Raw genomic sequence first — 23,190 nt, 5'->3', positions numbered from 1 at the left:
CAGATGGTATTTAGCAGGTTAAAGGTGAGATATGATTCATACTGTATGAATCATAGAATACCTCATCTCTACCCTGCTATACTGTAGACACCATCTGGGTGTGGAGGTAGGAACCACAGTTTGATGGAACTGAACCTTCAGAGGGGAGGCACGTTCAATAAAACCATGCCATCCCCTCTTTCTAGCATCATTGTATCACATTCTCATTTTAAAACTATATAATTTTGTTATCAATTTAAAAAACAAATCTCCCTACATTTGCATCACAAAAAATGCCCTGTGGTCCTACAGTAAAGAAAATATGTGCTATTCTAAGTGTATGAGTGGGAGTAAAATAACGAGTTTTCCAGCACTTCCTGTGCACACTCATTATCCTGCTGTGCTTAGGAGTGTTCTGGAACAGCTCGCTGTGCTACGGATGGAGTAACTCTTACCTCCTTAATCAGCTATACAGCTATAGAGGTCTGTATTAAAGAACACAGTATATACAGTACCCATGCCGCAGATAAGACCACAGTTGAACTGTATAAGTGGAATATATACTGTAGTTTATTAACAACACTGACTGAGTATCATAATATCTTTAATCACTACTTTGGTCGGTTAAACAAAAACAATGACCACAACAAATATTGTTTTGATACGTTTTATTTCAGAGCAGACTAGCTTGGGGAGTTGATAGTTATAGAACAGACAGAAACACCATGGTAAGCTTTTCTGAGACCTTGGAAAGATCGAGGCCGATGGTCTACATCCAGAGTTTCACCCTAGTGCTTCATCTGTTTCAGTCTGTCATTTAAACATTGTCCTTTCAATGTCATTCAACACCATTCCGGCCACGTCAATAACCCATACAAACAAGAAGATGATGATTACAGGGCTCTCCATAAATATGCTCTTATGGATCTGAGGTCCTCCTAACTTCCCTCCAGACCTCAGCAATGTGCCAGTCCCATTAGACTGACCTGGCTGGAGTGTCTCATAGTCTTGACATAGTCTCTAAGGTCATTTCCTCCGGTTAATAATTTAAAGTCTCTTGTCGATAGTCTTTAATCTCAGGCAATCAGATGCCATCCCGGGCCCAACACAACTCAGAACTGAACGCCGTGCACGTGTTTGTGTGTGTGTGCATGTGTGTCCTCTCCGTCCGTGTCAGAGGCGACGCCTACACCTGACCAGTCTCTGGAAGGCCTTCTTAAAGTCCTCATTGAAGATAGTGTAGATGAGAGGGTTGATGAGGGAGTTGAGGTACCCCAGCCAGGTGAGGAAGTCAGCCAGCTCTATGGAGGTGCTGCAGGAGCCACACGTGTTGACGATCACCTCCTTCAGGAAGAAAGGCAGCCAGCAGACAACAAAGGCCCCCAGTATCAGTCCTAACGTAGATGCAGCGCGCCGCTCCCTGGTCCCTGAGATACGCTGCCGTCTCAACGAACACTCACGCTCCCGCCTCGACTCGCTGTGGGGACTCTTTACGGTAATGCGCACGCGGTCTCCCTCCGTGGTGGGGTCTGAGTAGGACTTCTCCTGGAGGTTCAGGGTGTCGGGGCCCCCATCAGGGGGGCAGGAGGGGAGGGTGGTTCCGTTGACCATGGAGGAGTGTCGGCTGGCCCTGCTGGCCCCTCTGCTGGCCCCCCTGCGGAGGTACAGAGTCTGAGCAGCTCTGTAGATCTTGTAGTATAGGATGAGGATGAGGAGCAAGGGGATATAGAAGGCTCCCAGGGTGGAGTAGAGGGTAAAGGCGATGTGGTGGTGAGTTATCAGACACTGGTCCTCTTCTGGCTCCCCGCCATGGTTCCTCCACAGGAGAGGGGGAAGGGATATGAGGATGGACAGAAACCAGACCACGCCGACAGTGATCCCAGCTCGGAGTCCAGTGCGTTTGCGTGAATACTCCACGGCGTCAGTGATGGCCCGGTAGCGGTCCAGAGCGATGGCTGCCAGGTGGAGGATGGAACAGGTGCAGCAGGTGATGTCAACACTCAGCCACATGTAACACACAGCCTCTCCCATCTGCCAGCTCTCCCTGAGGATTCAGACAGAATAATGAAAGTGATGTTTGTTACTGAACTTCATTATTAAGTACTTTATTATTATGCTCACAAACTGTACACTGAGTGAACAAAACATTAGGAACATCTGCTCTTTCCATGACAGACTGACCAGGTGAATCCAGGTGAAAGCTATGATCCCTTATTGATGTCACTTGTTAAATCCACTTCAATCAGTGTAGATGAAGGGGATGAGACAGGTTAAAGAAGGATTTTTAAGCCTTGAGATAATTGAGACATGGATTGTGTGTGTGCCATTCAGAGGGTGAATGGGAAAGACAACAGATGTAAGTGTCGTTGAACGGGGTGTGATAGTAGGTGCCAGGAGCACAGGGTTTGAGTGTGTCAAGAACTGCAACGCTGCTGGTGTGTATCAATCAGTGTAGATGAAGGGGATGAGACAGGTTAAAGAAGGATTTTTAAGCCTTGAGATAATTGAGACATGGATTGTGTGTGTCATTCAGAGGGTGAATGGGAAAGACAAAAGATTTCAGTGTCTTTGAACAGGGTGTGGTAGTAGGTGCCAGGAGCACAGTTTGTGTCAAGAACTGCAACTCTGCTGGGTTTTTCACGCTCAACAGTTTCGCGTGTGTATCAAGAATGGTCCACCACCCAGGCACCCAAAGGACATCCAACCAACTTGACACAACTGAAAAAAACCCAGCATTGGAGCCAACATGGGCCAGCCTCCCTGTGGAACGCTTTCGACACCTTATTGAGTCCATGCACCAACGAATTGAGTGAGTTCTGAGGGCAAACGTGGGGTTGCAACTCAATATTAGGAAGGTGCTCTTAATGTTTTGTACACTCAGTGTATACTTTGATAAAATAAGTATTTTAAAAATAAATGGGCATCTGAAATGCTGTAAGACACTTTATGCTGCAAGACAAATCAATCAATTGTGCAATAATGAATCCATGTTGTGACCTCTGTATGTAGAGGATGCTGAAGGGCATGACCAAGATGGCCACCAGCAGGTCTGTCACTGCCAGAGAGCAGATCAGGTAGTTGGCTGGGTGATGCAACTTCATGGTTACGATGATGGCTGTGATCACCAGAGAGTTGATGGCCGTTGTCATGACAGCGAGCAGGGACAGGGTGAAGGTGAGGAGGATCTTACTTGGGGGGATTATAGAAACCTCTTCACTCCCATCGTCCAGGGAGAAGGACCCCTCTGTACAGTTAGAGAAGTCCATCCTAGAGGGGAGGGGTGGAGATAAGGGTTTACACCAAGGCTAGCTGTATATAAATGAACGGTGCTTAACAGTTCAAAACGTACTCACACTCAAACCATGAAGATAAGGACTTCAGACAGATGATGAATGAACCTTAATCCTCCATAGCTGTAAAAGCTGTATGTACCTCTGTAAAGTGTGTTCATTGGTGTGTGACCTTCAGCAGTAACCGTCGTATCAGTAGCTTCTGATCAGCAAGCTCTCTGGTCTCAACAATGATGTTACACACACACCTGGAGAGAGACAAGAGAAAGAATCAACAATGAGAGTCCAGTCGCTGATTTCATAACTCCCAAACACCCACACACAGTCACCCTTGATGCAATCACTGATCAAAGCCATGACCCTCATCACATGCACGCACACGTGCAAACACACACGCGCATACACACGGTGCAATCACTGATCAGAGAGTACAATGTGTGTGTGTGTGTGTGTGTGTGTGTGTGTGTGTGTGTGTGTGTGTGTGTGTGTGTGTGTGTGTGTGTGTGTGTGTGTGTGTGTGTGTGTGTGTGTGTACTTGTCCCTGAAGACAGTATTTCTGTACTCTAGCTTTTGTACTTCTTTAGAGTTTATCAATCACGAAGTGAAACTAAGTGCCTTTAACAGCTTTCATAAGACATTGAAAGCACTCATCATGCTGATTTCCTTGTATTTCTACAGTTAGCTGTGAGAAGCCTGTTTCAAGGTGGAACAGTTGTCATAGCAACTATAACTTTATTTTTGTGAAGGATGGATTTGAAGAAAAGCACAACTCAAGTTAGATAAACTCTCAGACATCATTAAATGCACACATATGCATGCACAAACACACACAGCTGCATCACACATCAAAAACATTGCCTAGCTAAACATTGTCCCTCTCTCTCTACCTCTTTCTCTCTCTCACCCTCTCTACTTCATTCTCTCTCTCTACCTCTGTCTCTCTCTCTACCTCTTTCTCTCTCCCTCTACCTCTCTCTCTCTTTCTCTACCTCACTCTCTCTCTCTACCTCACCTGCTGTCTCGACCTCTGAATTTTGGGCTGTGAAAACCCAACTGACATTTACTCCTGAGGTGCTGACATGTTGCTCCCTGTACAACCACTGTGATGATTATTTGACACTGCTGGTCATCTATGAACATTTGAACATCTTGAAGAATGATTTGGCCTTAATGGCCATGTACTCTTATAATCTCTACCCGGCACAGCCAGAAGAGGACTGGCCACCTTTCAGAGCCTGGTTCCTCTTTAAGTTTTTTCCTAGGTTCCTGCCTTTCTAGAGTTTTTCCTAGCCACTGTGCTTCTCCATCTGCGTTGCTTGCTGTTTGGGGTTTTAAGTTGGGTTCTCTATAAGCACTTTGTGACATCTGCTGATGTACAAAATGCAGTTGATTGATATCTCCCAAACCTCTCGCCTGTCTATCAGCATATCACCTGTCTGTGAGTCTGTTCCTCCATAGTTTACTCAATATAGAACACTAAAGTCAAGGAACAGCATGTACTGTACTGTAGTAATGCACTGTATTTAAGTATGTACTGTTTCTCACCAGAGTGGTTCATTTAAACCCAACAGCTTCAGTGTGTTTGTGTGTGTGTGTTGATTGAAATGATAGGGACTGATACCTGATGCTGTGTAATTGGAATACACCCATTTAAACGTCAATCTGTGGATTGAAGCGCTAGGACTGTGAGAGTGACGTGTCCCCCTGGAGATGCAAAGCTTAGCATAACTAATTTATCAAGCTGGAGGTAGAATCAGGGATGTCAACAGACCTGTTTCTGTTGAACTGGAATTTAAACAGGCTTGTTTCATTTGAACTGGGATTTAAACAGACCTGTTTTAGTTTAACTGGAATTTAAACAGACCAGTTTCAGATTAACTGGGATTCAAATAGACCTATTTTAGTTGAGCTGGGAAATAAACAGACTTGTTTCAGCTGAACTAGGACTAAAACAGACCTGTTTCAATTTAACTTGGATTTCAAAATACCTATTTCAGCCAAGGCTTGGAGTATGCAATAATGCATCAATCTTTAAAAAATGGCTCCCCCTCCCTATCTATCTGTGTGGGGATGTCATCTCCTTCTATAAAGTGCTCTGGAGACAGAGCAGAGCAGACAGGACACCCAGCAGCAGTCTACTGAGGTGATACTGGGTGACAAAAATATGGCATTTGATTATTCTTACTTCGATTGTCAAACACACACACACACCACCGGTCAATACTGTTATAGACACACTTATCTCCCTGACTGTCTCAGGCTGAACTGAGGTACAAGGATGAGTGGCTTCTGTTGGTGGTGTATGTTTGTGGATGAACACACATACACGCACACCTCATGACAAAGAGTAATTACTCTGTATTGATTTGAGTATAATCAGAGGAATGAACTAATTTAGGATGGAGTGTATGTGTACAGTATGAGTGTGTGTGTGTGTGTGTGGTGTGTGTCATGCATACTTCCTCCTCTCAGCAGGATCACATCCTGCTAATTATTCACCTCACGGTATGATTCACCTCACTGTATCAAATCCTCAAAAAGTTCTACTGCTGCACCATTGAGCATCTTGAATGGATGCATCACTGCTTGGAATGGCAACAGCACCACCCTTTACCACTTGACACTACAGAGGGTGGTGCGGACAGCCCAGTACATCATTGGGGACCAGTTCCCTGCCATCCAGGACCTCTATATCAAGTGATGTGAAAGGAATGGCTGGAAAATTGTTAAAGACTCCAACCACCCAAGTCATAGACTGTTCCCTCTGCATCAGCACGGCAAGCGGTACCAGTGCATCAAGTCTGACACCAACAGGCTCCTGATACAGTTTCTATCCCCAAGACAAATGACTGCAAAATATCTAACAACAATGGCTACATGGACTGAGTTGCCCCTTGTATTTATTTAAAATGTTGAACTGTCTCTATGCACACTCACAGGACTCTACACACTTACACTCCAAGACACACATAACATCCACACACATTTATACTGACTACACACACGCATACACACTTATGTATAATCTTCCTTTACACTGCTGCCACTCTGTTTATCTTACTTTCTTATGTTCTTCTCATTTCTTATTTTAATTTCTTGTGTGTTTTTGTTCTACCTTATGTAATTGTTAGTACTACATTGATATTGATTACTGCATTGTTGGATTTAGAGCTTGCAAGAAAGGTATTTCACTGTACTTGTGTAAGTGACATTAAAACTTGAAACTACTGGTGGAGAGAGAGCCCATTTGCAGAGATTGGCGCTCTCCACTACTGTGGTGCTGAACTCTGAGTGATTTCTTCAAGGCATTGAGGGTGCTCTCCGTGGTCCTGAAAATAGATTTTTTGGAATAGGCACATTATCGGGCTTACGGGTTAACATGATATTCTTCATGTAGTTACAACAGGGCTTGTCTAAGGTGGCTGTATTAGGGTGAGAGTCAGGGCCTGTGAACAGTTGAGTGACTGTTTTAGTGCAGAATGAATCTGTTTCCTTCTCTGGAGACACAGCCTGTCCCACAGTGATGAATACAGCCATGGTAATAAAACATTGTAGCTCAAAATACAGTACTGTAGCAATGAAGGTGTGTACATACTGTCCCTGTCAGAGAACAGGACACTTCTCTCAAGGACTTGGGAGATGACCAGGGATGAAAAAGGAGAAAACGTTTAATACATATTTCCCTCTCAGCAGAATATACATAGGTCTGATGGAAAGATAGGAGAGAGATACTATGCTCTGATACTAAGGGTTAAGTGAGAGACACCACCAGGTCTGTTCTATAACCACCGTCTGGCCCAGTGATTGATGTAAAGTATTGAGGTATTTCCTTCTGAAGCTGTGGATATTAAGAAAGAGGCTTTAGAGCAGATGGCTAATTGGTGGTGTTCTGAAGGGAACCTCAGAGGGGCAGAAGATAGACCCTGTGATCTGTGTTAAGGGAATAAGACCCTGGGAGAGATCAGTGTTCACACCGCGATGCTTTCTGCCACAGGACCCTGGGAGTCATTTAGACTGAAACACGTTAATAGTCTCTTAATAGTGAGACCATAGAGGTACCGTTGGGCCGGCTGTGTGTGTTTCACTAAAACCTCAACAGTAGATCCCAAGACAATGATATGTTGCTAAAACGTTTCAATTTGACTGCAAGATCTTCCTCCGGCAGTCTTTATTTGTTTGAGTATGTAACCTGTCAAGGTATTTTCTGTTCTCTCTTATTCACCTGACAGAAGAATCCCTTGACTGTTTCATCCTGCTTCCAGACTAAACATTCTGCTTTCAGACTAATCATCAGTGTTTGTAAATAAGACGTCTGATGTCTGTCTGTGATAACTGGAACAGAGGGGGTTTGTGCATAATATCATTCATTACCCACTGGGCACGGATGTCAATTCAATTTCTAGTTTGATTTACATTTGGTTGAGTTGTCAACTAACGTGAATTCATCATAAAATCAACAAGAATGTACCATGTCATTGGATTTAGGTTAAACATTGAGTGGAAGAAAGACTAAATGCCCTTACATTGATGACGTTTTGCAAATCCAATCAGTTTCCCACGTTGATTCAAAGTCATCACAGATTTTTTTGGGTTGAAATGGTGTGGAAACAATGTTGATTCAACCAGCTTTTCTCCAGTGGGTAGTTGCAGGATCAAAGCTACACACAAACGAGGCAGGAAAGTCTCTCTCTTTCTCTCTCTCCTCTGTCTGACAGACAACAGGGTTTGACTGAGACAATGTGACTTTTAAAAACTCAATATCCTCACTGCCTCTAGGTTTGAGGATCACTCATCTGTACCCTTTACTATTAAAACCTAACTGCTAATGTCTGGATTTATGATGGATGAATGGCCCAAGGTCTGTCTGAGATCGCCCTCCCTCCTGCTTCCTCCTCCTCCTCAGTAATAACAGAAGAGACTACAGATTAACGGTCCTCTTCACCAGAGACAGGGAAGAGATTAAAACCTCTACAGGATCGATGTCCCCCCCGCGGGACGTTGAGCTAGCGTAGGCTAATGTGATTAGCATGAGGTTGTAAGAAAATCTCTCAGGACATAGACATATCTGATATGGGCAGAAAGCTTAAATTTTTGTTAATCTAACTGCACTGTCCAATTTACAGTAGCTAATACAGTGAAATAATACCATGCTATTGTTTGAGGAGAGTACACAGTTATGAACTTGAAAATGTATTAATAAACCAATTAGGCACATTTGGACAGTCTTGATACAACATTTTGAACAGAAATGCAATAGTTCATTGAATCAGTCTAAAACGTTGCACATACACTGCTGCCATCTAGTGGCCAAAATCTAAATTGCACCTAACCTGGAATATTACATTTTGGCCTTTCAAAGATAATGGAACAAAAAAACAAAAAAACGCATGTTTTTTTCTTTGTATTATCTTTTACCATGTGTTATACTCTCCTACATTAATTTCACATTTCCACAAAATTCTAAGTGTTTCCTTTTAAATGGTATCAATAATATGCATATCCTTGCTTCAGATACTGGCAGTTAGATTTGGGTATGACATTTAAGGCAACAACAAAAAAAGGGTCCGATCCTTATTAAAACTCTTAAAAATGTCTACTCCCCAACCTATCTATTATACTTTTGTGTTTTTATTTCTATTAGATTTGACATTTTTGTTTGGAATTCAGTTTAGTTTCAATTCGTTTTCAGACCTGATTTACTAGTTGTTGTTTTTTGTTTGAGTTATATAAGCCATTTCTATTTTTTAAATTATTTAGTTTCAGTTTTAGTTTGAGTGTTAGGGACAGAAAGTAGCAGATTTATTTCCTGCTAAATACTGTAGTGATAGCTAGTAATAGTGATGCACAAACTAGCCCTATTGGAAACATCCCCATCTCCTGGCAGCATTTACCTGCCAGATTCAGAAGCTTGAAAACCCTATAAAAAAAAGCTTGAAAACCCCATTAGATTTATTTCCCCCAAACAAAATAAAAACTCAAACTGAACATATAATTAGTTATAGTTGTCATTTTAATTTGTTTGGAATCAAATATAGTTTCAGTATATAACAGGTTTGTTAGTTATTTTATTTCAGTTTACGAAATTGTTTTTCCATGTTTCGTTTAAGTTTTCGTTTACTATAATAACCTTGTTTGGTAGAAGTTGACCCAAGACTGACCCTCCCCCCTAATGGTCCATCGGGTAAGGGGGATGTTGTGCCCTACCCACTCTCCTTGGGGAATCATCATCACATTGTAGAGGCCCTACATGTAAGATCACGGCTGGCAAAGATATCTGTTGAAGTTGCATTTCAGCTGACCAGCATAATCAATAGCAACTAGTCTGTCTACTACTGCTCTGAAGCTTGCTCTCATTAGAGAATGGGTCAAACAAATCATTCAATTAGAGACATAAAGACCAGGGGATGAAGAAGAGGATAAAATATGAAGGGAATGAGGAAGAGGGATAGTGAAACTTCTCCTCTCCCTGCTAGTCAACTATAGTGACCATCTTATTAACAGACTGACAGGAAATCTATATACATCATTATGGATTGAAAAGATGCAGCAGCCTATCTTCATGAAATACACAATACACAGGACAACGACACAAGACAAGGGAAATCATTATCATTCAAACACTATAAAAACAATTGTAATTTCAATTAAACAAATGCTGTGGAAGGAAATGGTTCCAGCTGCAACCCATTGATTATGGTTCCAACAAATTAAATCTACTTATTTGTTTGTTGCAAAATTGTTCACACCTGCAATTATTTCTAATCTACAATAGTATAAAAACAGACGGTGAATACAACGTCACCTGTGTTCTCAACCGCGATAAAACTGTCCGATAATCTGATCTGTTGAATAGTCACATCCTCCCGCTCTTCTCCCGGTGTGTTGGTCCCTGGCCACGGTTTGAGGGTTTGACCGGGGCAAAGGAGGAGGGGGTATTGCTCAATTCGACACAGCGACGCGAATACCCTTTTCTGTTACCGACTTCCATCCGAAATCCGACCCGTCCAAACATGAATGCGCAATTGGGAGCGCGCACGGGTGGTCCACCTACAGTTAATCTAGTGATGGTGCACCAGCGCTCAGGGAATGGAGCTATGGGTATCTGCGCGAAAAGGTGCCACAGGCTGTGCTTGTGCATGCAGGTCACCCATGATAGAAATCAGTATACTAAAAAATGCTGGGTCAATACATAGTACATTTCCAGCACTGGGTTATTTTGAAACAGCGCTGTTGGGTTATATGAATGATCAAACACATTGGGTTACTTGATTTACCCCAAAATGTGGTTATTTTGACCAGTGGCGGTCAGTGCAGTTTAAATTGAGTGACGACAATATTTTATTTTTTTACGAGCATGGCCTTATTTCTATTACAGCATATTGGATGACTGTCATTCATATTCCATTCACAGAGCTCAATGTAACATCAATACGTTTAGGCTACTACATGATACTCAGATGTTCCCTTCACCCATCATGAGGTTGCTATTACCTAGTCTACGAATGAAAGTTTACAACTTAGGTGCACAGGTGAAGATACATTTTAGTAATGAAGGTAACAGACTGACACATTCAATACCACCTTGCACACTCCTGCCTGCATCTAGCTGATCTAGGGTGTAATCATTAGTCCAACAGCTGCAAACGGGAGTTTCTATTGGACAAATTCAGGTATGTTTACCCCTGTTTCGTTCCGTTTGCTTCCATTTAACAAATGTTTTTCAACAGAATTGGCAGAATGAACACCCCTGATCACATGCAAACACAGTTCACTTTTGTAACAGCCACATAAAAAAACATGATCTCTTTGATCGTTGTATTCCTTTTCGCATCTATGCGCTCTACTCTCACCTTTTCCCTTTGCTTGTGAACATCAGGGCACAACACATCAGCTTTCTGTGACCAGGCAAATAAACTTTCCAGGTCAAACCTTCATATCATAACCGCTACACACAGCCTTTGTTGTCACCATATTAACATCATAGTCAACAGAGGTACTAGAACTAACATGTTAGTAAATCCACTACAATCACGCAGTACAGTGTACAGTCAGTAGCAAGAAGTTTAGCAGTTACACCGGCGGGTCCCAGTGGCAATAAATGAATAAAACTAAAAGCTTACCTTGACTTGGAAGAGTTCCCGTATTGGATAGCCATAGCCAGCTAGCTAACATTGCTTCCCTCTCTGCTTGAGCCAGGTGTTTGAGTAGTCTAAACTAGCTAGCTGCATTTGCTAGTTAAGTAGGCTAGGTGAAAGTGAAAAACAAAAATAAAATCTCTCTCTTGCTTCTCCATTTTTTAAGAAATTAATTTGTTCAAAACTATTCAACTATTGTGTTTTACTCTCTTTGAGTCAACTACTCAACATATTTTATGCACTGCAGTGCTAGCTAGCTATAGCTTACGCTTTCAGTACTAGCTTCATTTTCTGATCCTTTGATTGGGTGGAAAACATGTCAGTTCATTTCCGGAGGACGTTAATCCTAATTAGCATAATTACTTTGTAAGTCTATGGAAGAGTGTGAGAACCATGTGCTTCCTAGGTTTTTGTATTGAAGTCAATGTACCCAGAGGACAGACACTAGCTGTCCCCCGGCTACACCAGGGTGCTACACTACAGAGCGCTGTTGTGGCTACTGTAGACCATCATTGCAAAACAGTGTATTTTAATAAATTATTTGGTGACGTGAATATATTTAGTAGTTTATTCTAAACAACTTTTTTTAATGTTGCACTATTTTTATTTTTATGAAATTCACTGAGGATGGTCCTCCCCTTCCTTCTCTGAGGAGCCTTCACTGATTTTGACCCAGCTTGCTTTTAACTTTCTGCTGGGTTATTGTTATTCATGTATTTTTAACCCAGCAGTTAACATTATTTCTTACTTTATGTTTGGGTTATTTTTTTCTACCTTCTCTCTATTACAGAATCCGTTCATTTTCTAACGTTACAAATATGTCTAACAATTTCAATCAATGTTACAATGTTACTACACAGTTGATGAAATTCTTTAAATTACATATGGCCAATTATAACCAATTGTAGATAAAATACCAAAAGTTTATTTTCATATATTAATTTCAGCTACAAAATGAAGTAATGCAAAAGAAACAAATAAGCAACACACAAATAAACAGAAACTTTACAAACACAATCCATCATTTGAAAATCACAGCAGCCCTACAAATTAAAGCTGAGGAAATGGGCTGAAGGAAAGGAAACACTTTACCCTCTACACCCACAACCCCTACCAGGTATCCATTTCCAATAGGAATTTGTGTAAAACAACAACGTAACATAATGTCTTCTGCTCCAGAGCCTGTCCATTCATGATGGTGAATGCCAGGGAGTAGATACAATATTCCAGAGAGTCTGAACTAAGGTTTGGGGTCTCTTGTTTTTTTGGTCACCTGGTAGAGATATTCAGCCATATTGATTCCAGCCTGGGGATTAGAGAATATGACTATAAATGTTGAACAATAATCAAGACACTCATCACACTCTTGCACAAGCCCGCGCTCACAAGCACACACACACACAAATTGTGGCCTTTCCTAATACTCAGAACAAACTATACTCATATACAGTCTATTGCTGTGTGCAGGATGTTAATCTGCATTGAGTTGAGTCCAGCCACTTTGTGTGCAGTTTACAGCAGGGGTGGGAAGAGTACTGAAATAGCCTACTCAAGTAGAAGTACTGTTTTTAAATTACATTTTACCCCAGTAGATGTAAAATGACTGACTTTGAAAAAAGTATCTGGAAAAGCTACTCAATTATAGTTACGAGAGTATTTGTATTTATTTACTTCCCACCTCTGGTTTACAGTATTACATATGAAATAGTATTCAATATTCCACATGTATACTTACGCTACATTATGACTTTCAGGCCTCATCAATGCTTGGGTGGGCAGTCTTCTTTCCAAGTCATTACACTGGTGGTGTGAAAAACCCTCTCAGGATCATGTTTTTTTAGTACCTGGGGGACAAAGACATTGCAAGCATTTAGGGGACAGACAAAATGGATAAACGTGGATGAACAATGAAACAACTTTCATTTCAATATGTAGATACCTGCATTCGGTATATTGGTGGTGGGAGAAGCACTCTCAGGACCATGCACCCTCTAGTATTCTTGCAATGGGGGAAAAAGACATAACGTACATTTGTATTTTTAACCTTTATTTAACTAGGCAAATCAGCTAAGAACAAATTCTTAATTACAATGACGGCCTAACCCGGCCAAACCCTAACCCGGACAACGCTGGACCAATTGTGCACCGCCCTATGGGACTCCCAATCACTGCCGGTTGTGATACAGCCTGGAATCGAACCAGGGTCTGTAGTGATGCCTCTCGCACTGAGATGCAGTGCCTTACATGCTGACCACACCGCTCGCGTCGCAAAAAAACAATGCAAACATAGATGTTATTCAATTATTGCACCAACACTGCTCGAGCGCTGCCAACGAGCATCTGCATTGCCAAGTGCTAAAATAGAAGATAGTTTTATTTGTGACCCTGAACGCAGTGCAAGTCCTGCCTCTCCCATCTCCTCATTGGTTTATAGAAGCAGATACCCACGTGCCATCTCCTCATTGGTTATACCCACGTGGGTGATTGAAATATGAACTGAGTTCGGTCGGTCGTCGAAGTAACTATGAAAGTTTGATGCCAATCGCCATATAAATTCCAAAGAAGAAAAAGCCTGGAAGGAGGAGAGATGCCTAGAAACAATTCAGTCGACCATTTTATGTGTGGATTAATTGTCGGAGTAGAGGACCTTGTGCATTTCAGGTAAAATAACAACTCAACGTTTATATCCCAGGACAAATTAGCTAGCAACAGCAAGCTAGCTAAATAGGACAAATTAGCTAGTAACTGCAAGCTAACTAAATTTCCATAAATGTTTAATGCTTTTCTACCTGTCCCCAAATTAATATAATTGGTTCAGAGTTTGTTTTGATATTTCAACCTGAGTGTCGTGATCGCGTTTAGTGTGGGGGGCCAAAATCTATTAGAGCATGATGGAGCGTGGCCGGTTTGTCTACGGTGGTAGACCACATTAACACAATTTAAGTAGAAAGTCAAAATGGATAGTTTAAAAGTGGAACTGACAGCATTTTAGCAACATGTAATCTTATTTTAAAAATCTGTTCATATACAAACCCCAGGAAGAATATGATACTTTTAAAAACAATTTGGTCATTTTCCCATTATCATACATACTTAGAATATTTGGGAATGACGTGTACTAAGGCATTTTTAAAAATTCTATAGCAATATAGAGTGGGAAAACGGCCATGCAATTGGACAATTAATAGACACTGCAGGAAATAAAACCTAATAAAAACATCTGTCTCACCCAGGACCGGAGTCTACGCAGACAGGTGCACCATAGCCAATCAGAGCTACAGTAGGCCTTCATGTAAAAAAAAAAAAAAAGCCTGTCATCCTTCACTTTGAACTGGACTGTGTGTTTACAGGCAGTTGCAAAAGTGTGACTTTAGATCATTTTAATACATTTGCTAATTTGACATTTTGGGACTTTACAGTCCTATTGATTAAACAACCATGAAAAGGTAGGCTCTCCCTGAGTTAATCGCTTCAACAACAACAAGATAGAAGGACCGACACTGGAGGAGAGAAGCAGGTACGTGGGGTCAACATTTAATTGGAACAGACATGGAACATGATAGGAACAGCGTCAGCACACTGGTAACACAAAGACAGACAACAATCAATGCAGAAGTAGGGGACGGAGCTGCGGAACAGACAGATATAGGGGAGGTAATAAAACAGGTGATACAGCCCAGGTGAGTCCAATGAATCGCTGATGCGCGTGACGAAAGAAGGCAGGTGTGCATAATGATGGTGGCAGGAGTGTGTAATGCAGGGGAGCCTGGCACCCTCGAGCGCCAGGGGGGGAAGAGCGGGGGCAGGCGTGACACAAGATCAACAACTAATGTTAGCCAGAACGATATTAGCTCAAATCTAACGAAGGAGCATGAGATAACCCTCTCAATGTCACGACTTCTTCCGAAGTCGGCTCCTCTCCTTGTTTGGGCGGCGATCGATGTCACCGGCTTTCTAGCCATCGCCGCTCATTTTTTCATTGTTCCATTTGTTTTGTCTTGTTCCGTGCACACCTGGTTTACATTCCCTAATCACACTGCATGTATTTATTCCTCTGTTCCCCCCATGTCTTTGTGTGAAATTGGATTTGTTACGTGTTTTGCGTGTACGCGCCAGGCTGGGTTTTTTCCCGTTATTCCATGGTATTTTCATGAAGGATGTTTATTGTAAAACATCTGGTGACTGTTTTGGTGACTGTTTCGCACCTTGCACTTTTACCTTTGGCTGGAGGTTTTGACGCAGTGGCATCTGTCTGTTTTATTGCCTCTGCCTAAATAAAGTGTGTGCCTGTTCACAACTCTCTGGTTAGCTGGATAATTAAAATTAGGAATTGTAGCCTACTTGTTCTTCTGCAGCTTGTCTGCAACCAAGCAACCAAACTAACTGGCTAAAGTTGGCTAGCTTGAGAACACCTCACTCTGAGGATTTTTTTGAATGTTTTGACATTCCCAGCCAGAGTTACAATAAATTCATCAGTTTTTGTCCCAAATTTTTTGTCATGTATACAAACAATGCATCCCGAATGGAGGCTGTAAACAATGTACCAGGCCAGCTGTGATTTACAACCTGATAATATTTTTTGGACTACCAAGAAATGTATTGGTGAATCATATGAATCATATATTGAACTGCATCCATCTATTCTGCCAACAATGCGTCTGTGTACGTCATGGAATGTTGAGTCAAATATAACCTCTTTTTAAAATCTCTTATAAAGTTGGTTTTGTAACATAAACTGGGAATTTATTCTTTTTTACTGATATGATTGTCTGTTTCATATCTCCAAAGTAGTTAAAATGCGGTCAGTTCAAGCTTGCCAACTAGCTATGGACTTGTTTATGAGCTGCTGTGCGGGTTGTTGCTAACGTTACTTTGCTACCTGCCAACTTCATGTTTTTTTCTTTCTAAAATTAGTTACAAAAATTTTAATAACTGTTATTTTTTCTTTTTCCCCCTCGCTCTACTTTTTCATTCAACTTTTTCACCTCGGACGCTTTATCTGGACATGTTTCTACAGGACCTCCACCAGCCAAAGCTAAATAGTAACATTAACACTATGACATTTAATTGCAGTCGCTGTACTCATAATATACAGGACAACTATCGCCTTATGCAGTCCCTGCAGCCGGACAATTTTCTCATGGCTTCTGGAAGAAAATTCAAATTCAGCAGTCTCACACCATTAAGCAATGAGTCGGAGTCAGAGGACGAGGCTTCTCAGGTCTCTCCTCCACCCGTTACGAGGTCTGAGCCGCCAAAGCCTCCCACCATTAGCTCTGAAAAAATGAAAATGGGAGTCATTGGCGACTCCATTACCCGCAGTATTAGACTTAAAAACAATCATTCAGCGATCATACACTGTTTACCAGGGGGCAGGGCTACCGACGTAAAGGCTAATCTGAAGATAGCTTTAGCCAGCACTAAGACTGGCGAGTGTAGAGAGTATAGGGAAATTGTTATCCATGTCAGCACCAACGATGTTAGGATGAAACAGTCAGAGGTCACCAAGCGCAACATCGCTTCAATGTGTAAATCAGCTAGAAAGATTCATCGGCATCGCGAGTAATTGTCTCTGGCCCCCTCCCAGTTAGGGGGAGTGATGCACTCTACAGCAGTCTCACAACTCAATCGCTGGCTGAAAACTCTTTTCTGCCCCTCCCAAAAGATAGAATTTGTAGATAATTGGCCCTCTTTCTGGGACTCTGGTCAAACCTGGCCTGCTGAGGAGTGATGGACTCCATCCTAGCTGGAGGGGTGCTCTCATTTTATCAATGAACATAGACAGGGCGCTAACTCCTCTGGCTCCACAGTGAGATAGGGTGCAGCCAGGTGTTAGCCAACCTGCCAGCTTAGTGGAGTCTGCCATTAGCAGAGTCAGTGTAGTCAGCTCAGCTATCCCCAATGAGACTGTGTCTGTGCCTCGATCTAGGTTGGGCAAAACTAAACATGGGGGTGTTCGCCTTAATAATCTCACCGCAATAAAGGCCTACATTCCTGTCATTATTGAAAGAGATTGTGATATCTCACATCTCAAAATTGGGCTACTTAATATTAGATCCCTCACTTTTTTTTTAAATATAATGTAGAATAATCTGTATACATACAAGAAGTATACAAATAGACAATGATAACATATGCTAGGGGGTACAACAAATTAGATTATACAAAGACCTTAAAAGAAACACACATAGATTTATTTGAACAGCTTTCTTATTAGAAAAATGTTGAATGGTCTTAATGTACTGCTCAAATTCCTTATAGAAAACACGGAAGAGTGTTTTTTTATTAGTGAATTTACCTTCATGAATATGACATTTTGCCATTAGCACAATTAGATTTATGAGGTAAAATTGTTTTTCTTTATCTTTATTATGGTAGCACATTCTCCCATAACAAACAAAAGTCATCAAGAATATTAACAACTAAAAAACTGTGAATATCTTTCCATAATTGTTTTACATGTAGACAATGCCAAAATAAATGTGAAACTGTTCCTGGATGCTCAACACAAAACGTAGAGTCAATGTTAATGTCTTTTTTGAATTTCTTCTGGTCATGATTCGCAGGGTAGTACTTATGGATCATTCTGAAAAAGACCTCTGACCTTGTTAACAAGCAGGTATTTGTATGGTAATAACTAGACTTTTTTTCCAACAGATATTAGTGACCAATGTATTCCAGTAAATTGTAACATAAGGAATGGATACAATATCCCTTTGAAATAAAGCACGTATAGATCTGTTGTTCTGAGGGAGCAAGGAGAAACATATTTTCCCTATTGGAGAGTCAACTTAATTAAGCGAGGGTAGGTCAAGGTGGTGACGTCTGGCTACACCTCTAAATGACATTAGAGTTCCAGATGGAATAGCATCAAATACTATGGCGAAGTCTCTAGGTGTTACAGGGATATTGTAACGAGATAAACATTCCTCATAATTGAGTGACAATCCTTCTGCATTAAAAAGTTAACTCACCAGCAGGATATGAATATTGAACCAGTTCTTAAAAAATAAATACTTGATTTCGAGTCCTTATTGTTCCAAATTAAATACCTATGCAGGGAAAAATTATGTTTATATATTAACAACCACGCTAAGAATACTTAGCGTGGTTGAAAGCAGATGAAAAGCAGATCATTTTGCAGGAATCTTATAGTAACAAAATTGAGGCCACCAAACCAGGATAAAATATGAGGGATGAATTCCAAATTTAAGTTGGATTCTTTAAGAAATGTTTAGCCCAATTTATCTTAAAAGTATTATTCAAAAGTAGGAAAATCACAAAAATTGAGACCACCATATTTATATGAGTTCATAACATGAGATTTCCTAATATAATGTGTACCATTTTTCCAGATGAAGTTGAAAAGCACCTGGTCAACCACTTGACCTATTTTGTTGTCAAGATATAGGGACTGGGCTGCATAAGTAAGTCTGGAGATACCTTCAGCTTTAGAAAGCAATTCTCAACCTTTCAAGGATAAATCCCTCTGCAACCAATGGTTCACCTTTTTTTTCTTCTTTCAATAATAGGTATTAAAGTTAATGAGCATCTTTCCTGTTGATCCTTAGATATGGTAATCCCAAGGTATGTTACTTTTTCCTTGACTGGAATGTTGCTTACTTATTAAGGTTTAGGCAAATATATTTGGAGATATTGATTGCTCTAGAAATCTGGTCAGCATCTTTCAAAAAGAGGGTTGTGTCATATGCAAGCTGACTAATGACAATATCTCTGTCAGCTATAGAGATCCCTTTTATATAGCTGGATTTAACAGAACTTGTAAGAAGTTGGGTTGCAAGCAGGAAGAGTTGAGGTAAAATCGGGCAACCTGCCTAATTCCTCTTTTCAAATCAAATCTAGGAGAAGTGCCATGCTTCAATTTAACTGTTCTAAAACTCAGCAAATATACCATCAGTCCAAGGAGACAAATTATTTTGAAGGTGTTCAATAGAATAAATGATCTCTTCAACTATAATAGGGTCATCACAATGTTCCCTCTCAACCTCCCCAATTGATTTCACATCCCCCAGAGAGTAAAAAGAAACAGAGTTGAGGAAACCTCACAATACTTAGAATTATATACAGTTGAAAAACTTTACATACACCTTAGCCAAAGACATTTACTCAGTTTTTCACAATTCCTGACATTTAATCCAAGTAAAAATTCAATGTCTTAGGTCAGTTAGGATCACCACCTTATTTTAAGAATGTGAAATGTCAGAATAATAGTAGAGAAAATTATTTATTTCAGCTTTAAATTCTTTCATCACATTCCCAGTGAGTCAGAAGTTTACATGCATTCAATTAGTATTTGGTAGCATTGCCTTTACATTTTTTTTACTTGGGTCAAACGTTTAGGGTAGCCTTCCACAAGCTTCCCACAATAAGTTTGGTGAATTTTGGCCCATTCCTCCTGACAGAGCTGGTGTAACAGAGTCAGGTTTGTAGGCCTCCTTGCTCGCACACGCTTTTTCAGTTCTGCCCACAAATGTTCTATAGGTTTGATGTCATGGCTTTGTGACGGCCACTCCAATACCTTGACTTTGTTGTCCTTAAGCCATTTTGCCACAGCTTTGGAAGTATGCTTGAGGTCATTGTCCATTTGGAAGACCCATTGTGACCAAGCTTTAACTTCCTGACTGATGTCTTAAGATGTTGCTTCAATATATCCACATAATTTTCCTGCATCATGATGTTATCTATTTTATGAACTGCACAAGTCCCTCCTGCAGCAAAGAACCCTCACAACATGATGCTGCCACCCCCACAACATGATGCTAGCACCCCCGGGCTTCACAGTTGGGATGGTGTTCTTCGGCTTGCAAGCCTCCCCCTTTTTCCTCCAAACATAACGACGGTCATTATGGCCAAACAGTTCTATTTTTGTTTCATCAGACCAGAGGACATTTCTCCAAAAAGTATGATCTTTGTCCCCATGTGCAGTTGCAAACCGTAGTGTGTTTTTTTATGGCAGTTTTGGAGCAGTGGCTTCTTCCTTGCCGAGCGGCCTTTCAGGTTATGTCGATATTGGACTCAATTTACTGTGGAGATAGAAACCTTTGTACCTGTTTCCTACCGCATCTTCACAAGGTCCTTTGCTGCTTCTAAAGCCTTGACATCATTTTCTGGAATTTTCCAAGCCGTCACAGTCAACTTAGTGTATGGAAAACTTCTGACCCACTGGAATTGTAATACGGTGAATTATAAATTAAATAATCTGTCTGTAAACAATTCTTGGAAAGATGACTTGTGTCATGCACAAAGTAGATGTCTTAACTGACTTGACAAAACTATAGTTTGTTAACAAGAAATTTCTCTGGAGTGGTTGATAAACAAGTTTTAATGACTCCAACCTAAGTGTATGTAAACTTCCTACTTCAAATGTAAATTCCTGTAGAAGTTACAACTAAAGTTAGAGATTAATTTGGGATCATCTGTGATGAGACCGTTAATATTTAATTGTTGAATTGTATTATTTTTAAGAGTGGTATTTTTCTAACCTGAAAAGAGTAATTTTGTTCACCCTCTAGCCACTTCTTCCTAGATCTGACAAAAGCTCCCTCTGCTTTCGGTTTATACATATCATCCAACTTGTTTTGTTGCTCAAACAGAACAGATTTGTCCTCCTCTGAGAGACTTTCAACAGGCTTTTGAACAAGAGAGGTGATCTTTGTAATTACACTTTCGTCTTCAGCTCTCCTCATCTTGGCAAGAATACTCCCATATTTTCCAACCTCATATTTTAAAAGCTCCCCGTTATTACTGTATGAATTGTCATTTATAGATTTGTTCCAAAAGTGTGTAATTAAATAGTTTATCTCCATCATGACTGATTCATGTTTTAATATAGAGCTATTAAGCTTCCAGTAGGATGCTCTGTCAAGGCCATTATCAGAGAGAAAAGTTTAATGTCAATATAAATAGCTCTATAATCAGTACGGGGAGTGGCCAGGATGTTAACAGAAATACCCTGTTTATCAAAACTATTAGACACCAGCCAAACATCTATGAATGATTGTCTGGAGCCTCATTACTCCATGTGAAAGACTTGTTATTAGGAAACTTTACTTTCCAAATATCTATAATATCAAACCTTTCCATAAACTGCCTCAAACTTGTATTCATAGAAGTGGACTGTCCTGGAGGTCATCTATCAATTAACTTATTCTGAGAAATATTAAAATCCCCATCTACTATAAGTAAAACATTCAGGAACTTGGTTAGGCAACGGAGAATACGTTTTTCTAAAGATTCAAGTGATCATTTTCAAGTTTGGAATTATAACCATAAATGTTGGTAATAATAATGATGATGTTGTTACAGTTGATAACAAGACAAAGAAAGTGACCAAAAGGGTCACAGTCAGAGTGCAAAATACTTCCATTGAAATGATTCTTTAGAGTGATAACTCCAGCAGAGAGTTCAGAGCTATGAGAGAGACATACATCATTACCCCACTGAGATCTCCAGAAGTTGACGTCGGTAGCAACTGAATGAAACTCTTGAATAAAACAAATCTGTTTTAAGCTGTTTGGCAAATAAAAATAAATGCTTTGCGCTTTAAATTATTTCTTAACCCCCTAGCATTGAGTGAAACTATAAACAACGACAAAGTGGAATATAGGACAAAGTACTGAGCTAAACAACAATCGCAAATCGAAAAATAATGAATAGATCCCTCACTTCCAAGGCAGTTAAAGTCAACAAACTAATCACTGATCATAACCTTGATGTGATTGGCCTGGCTGAAACTTGGCTTAAACCTGATTAATTTACTGTGTTAAATGAGGCCTCACCTCCTGGTTACACTAGTGACCATATCACCCAAAGGCGGAGGTGTTGCTAACATTTACAATAGCAAATTTCAATTCACCCCCCCCCTCCAAAAAAATGACCGTGTTTTCATCTTTTGAGCTTCTAGTCATGAAATCAGCCCACTCAATCACTTTTTATAGCTACTGTTTACAGTACTGTTTACAGAGTTCCTCACTGAGTTCCCTGAATTCCTATCGGACCTTCTAGTCATGGCAGATAATATCCAATTTTGGGGGGACTTTAATATTCACATGGAAAAGTCCACAGACGCACTCAAATGCTTTCGGAGTCATCATCGACTCAATGGGTTTTGTTCAACATGTCTCCGGGACCTACTCACTGCCACAGTCATATTCTGGGCCTAGTTTTGTCTCGTGGAATAAATATTATGGATCTTAATGTTTTTCCACATAATCCTGGACTATCGGACCACGGTGCTTCTACGCCTGCATTGCTTGCTGTTTGGAGTTTCAAGCTGGGTTTCTGTATAGCACTTTGTGACATCAACTGATGGCGTGAAACAATGCACCTCACAGTAACGTTAGGCTTACAAAAGACAAGCTTTCTATGGGCACGGCAACGACATGGCTAGTTAGCTAGCCAAACTTCAACAAAAGCCTAAAATGTTTGCTTCCACACAGAGCACAGGAATATAGCTTGCTTACTAGCAAGCGAAGTTAAGTTAGCAAACATTTGCTAAGTAGCTAGCTAGCTAATGCTCAAGCTAGCATGCATGGGGTTGTTTGCTAACTAGATAAGATTATCTAAAATTGTCACTGACAGAGATAATATGTGGATAATGGATAATTTGTCATGTTATCTAGCTAGCTTTTTACTCACAGTTTTTGGCCAGCCACAACGCCTTGCCAATTTGTCCGTTGAAAAGATATTCCACTCAGTGCTGACTCCACTGTCTGGAATACTTGCTACACAACTGCAAAAATCCTCATTCACGAGCATCATGATTT

General features: G+C 40.6%; 1 protein-coding gene and 1 long non-coding RNA gene across 3 annotated transcripts; both read right to left on the bottom strand.

Annotated features, from left to right (window-relative positions):
• Nucleotides 1-640: 640 nt before the first annotated feature.
• On the bottom strand, nucleotides 641-10,358 carry htr1fa (5-hydroxytryptamine (serotonin) receptor 1Fa). Of its 2 annotated transcripts, none has more exons than XM_024388535.1 (4): nucleotides 10,072-10,358; nucleotides 3,333-3,517; nucleotides 2,977-3,246; nucleotides 641-2,023 (listed from the first exon to the last, which is right to left on the bottom strand). In XM_024388535.1, the coding sequence occupies exons 3-4, from the start codon at nucleotides 3,243-3,245 to the stop codon at nucleotides 1,153-1,155; spliced, it is 1,140 nt and encodes a 379-aa protein (XP_024244303.1). In that variant the 5' UTR covers nucleotide 3,246; nucleotides 3,333-3,517; nucleotides 10,072-10,358; the 3' UTR covers nucleotides 641-1,152. The 2 variants fall into 2 exon arrangements, with proteins under 2 accessions (XP_024244303.1, XP_024244304.1); XM_024388536.1 differs by having other exon boundaries at nucleotides 3,412-3,517.
• Nucleotides 10,359-12,309: 1,951 nt separating this feature from the next.
• Nucleotides 12,310-13,507, bottom strand: LOC112224943. The gene is made up of 3 exons (XR_002949512.2): nucleotides 13,344-13,507; nucleotides 13,140-13,248; nucleotides 12,310-12,710 (listed from the first exon to the last, which is right to left on the bottom strand). It is a non-coding gene; the product is annotated as an uncharacterized LOC112224943 (long non-coding RNA).
• Between the last annotated feature and the right edge of the window lie 9,683 nt (nucleotides 13,508-23,190).

The sequence above is a fragment of the Oncorhynchus tshawytscha genome, linkage group LG26 (genome assembly GCF_018296145.1).
Source record: "Oncorhynchus tshawytscha isolate Ot180627B linkage group LG26, Otsh_v2.0, whole genome shotgun sequence".
NCBI classification, from domain to species: domain Eukaryota; kingdom Metazoa; phylum Chordata; class Actinopteri; order Salmoniformes; family Salmonidae; genus Oncorhynchus; species Oncorhynchus tshawytscha.
The sequence above is the reverse complement of the archived record's forward strand: the minus strand, read 5'-3'. Positions and strand labels throughout refer to the sequence as shown.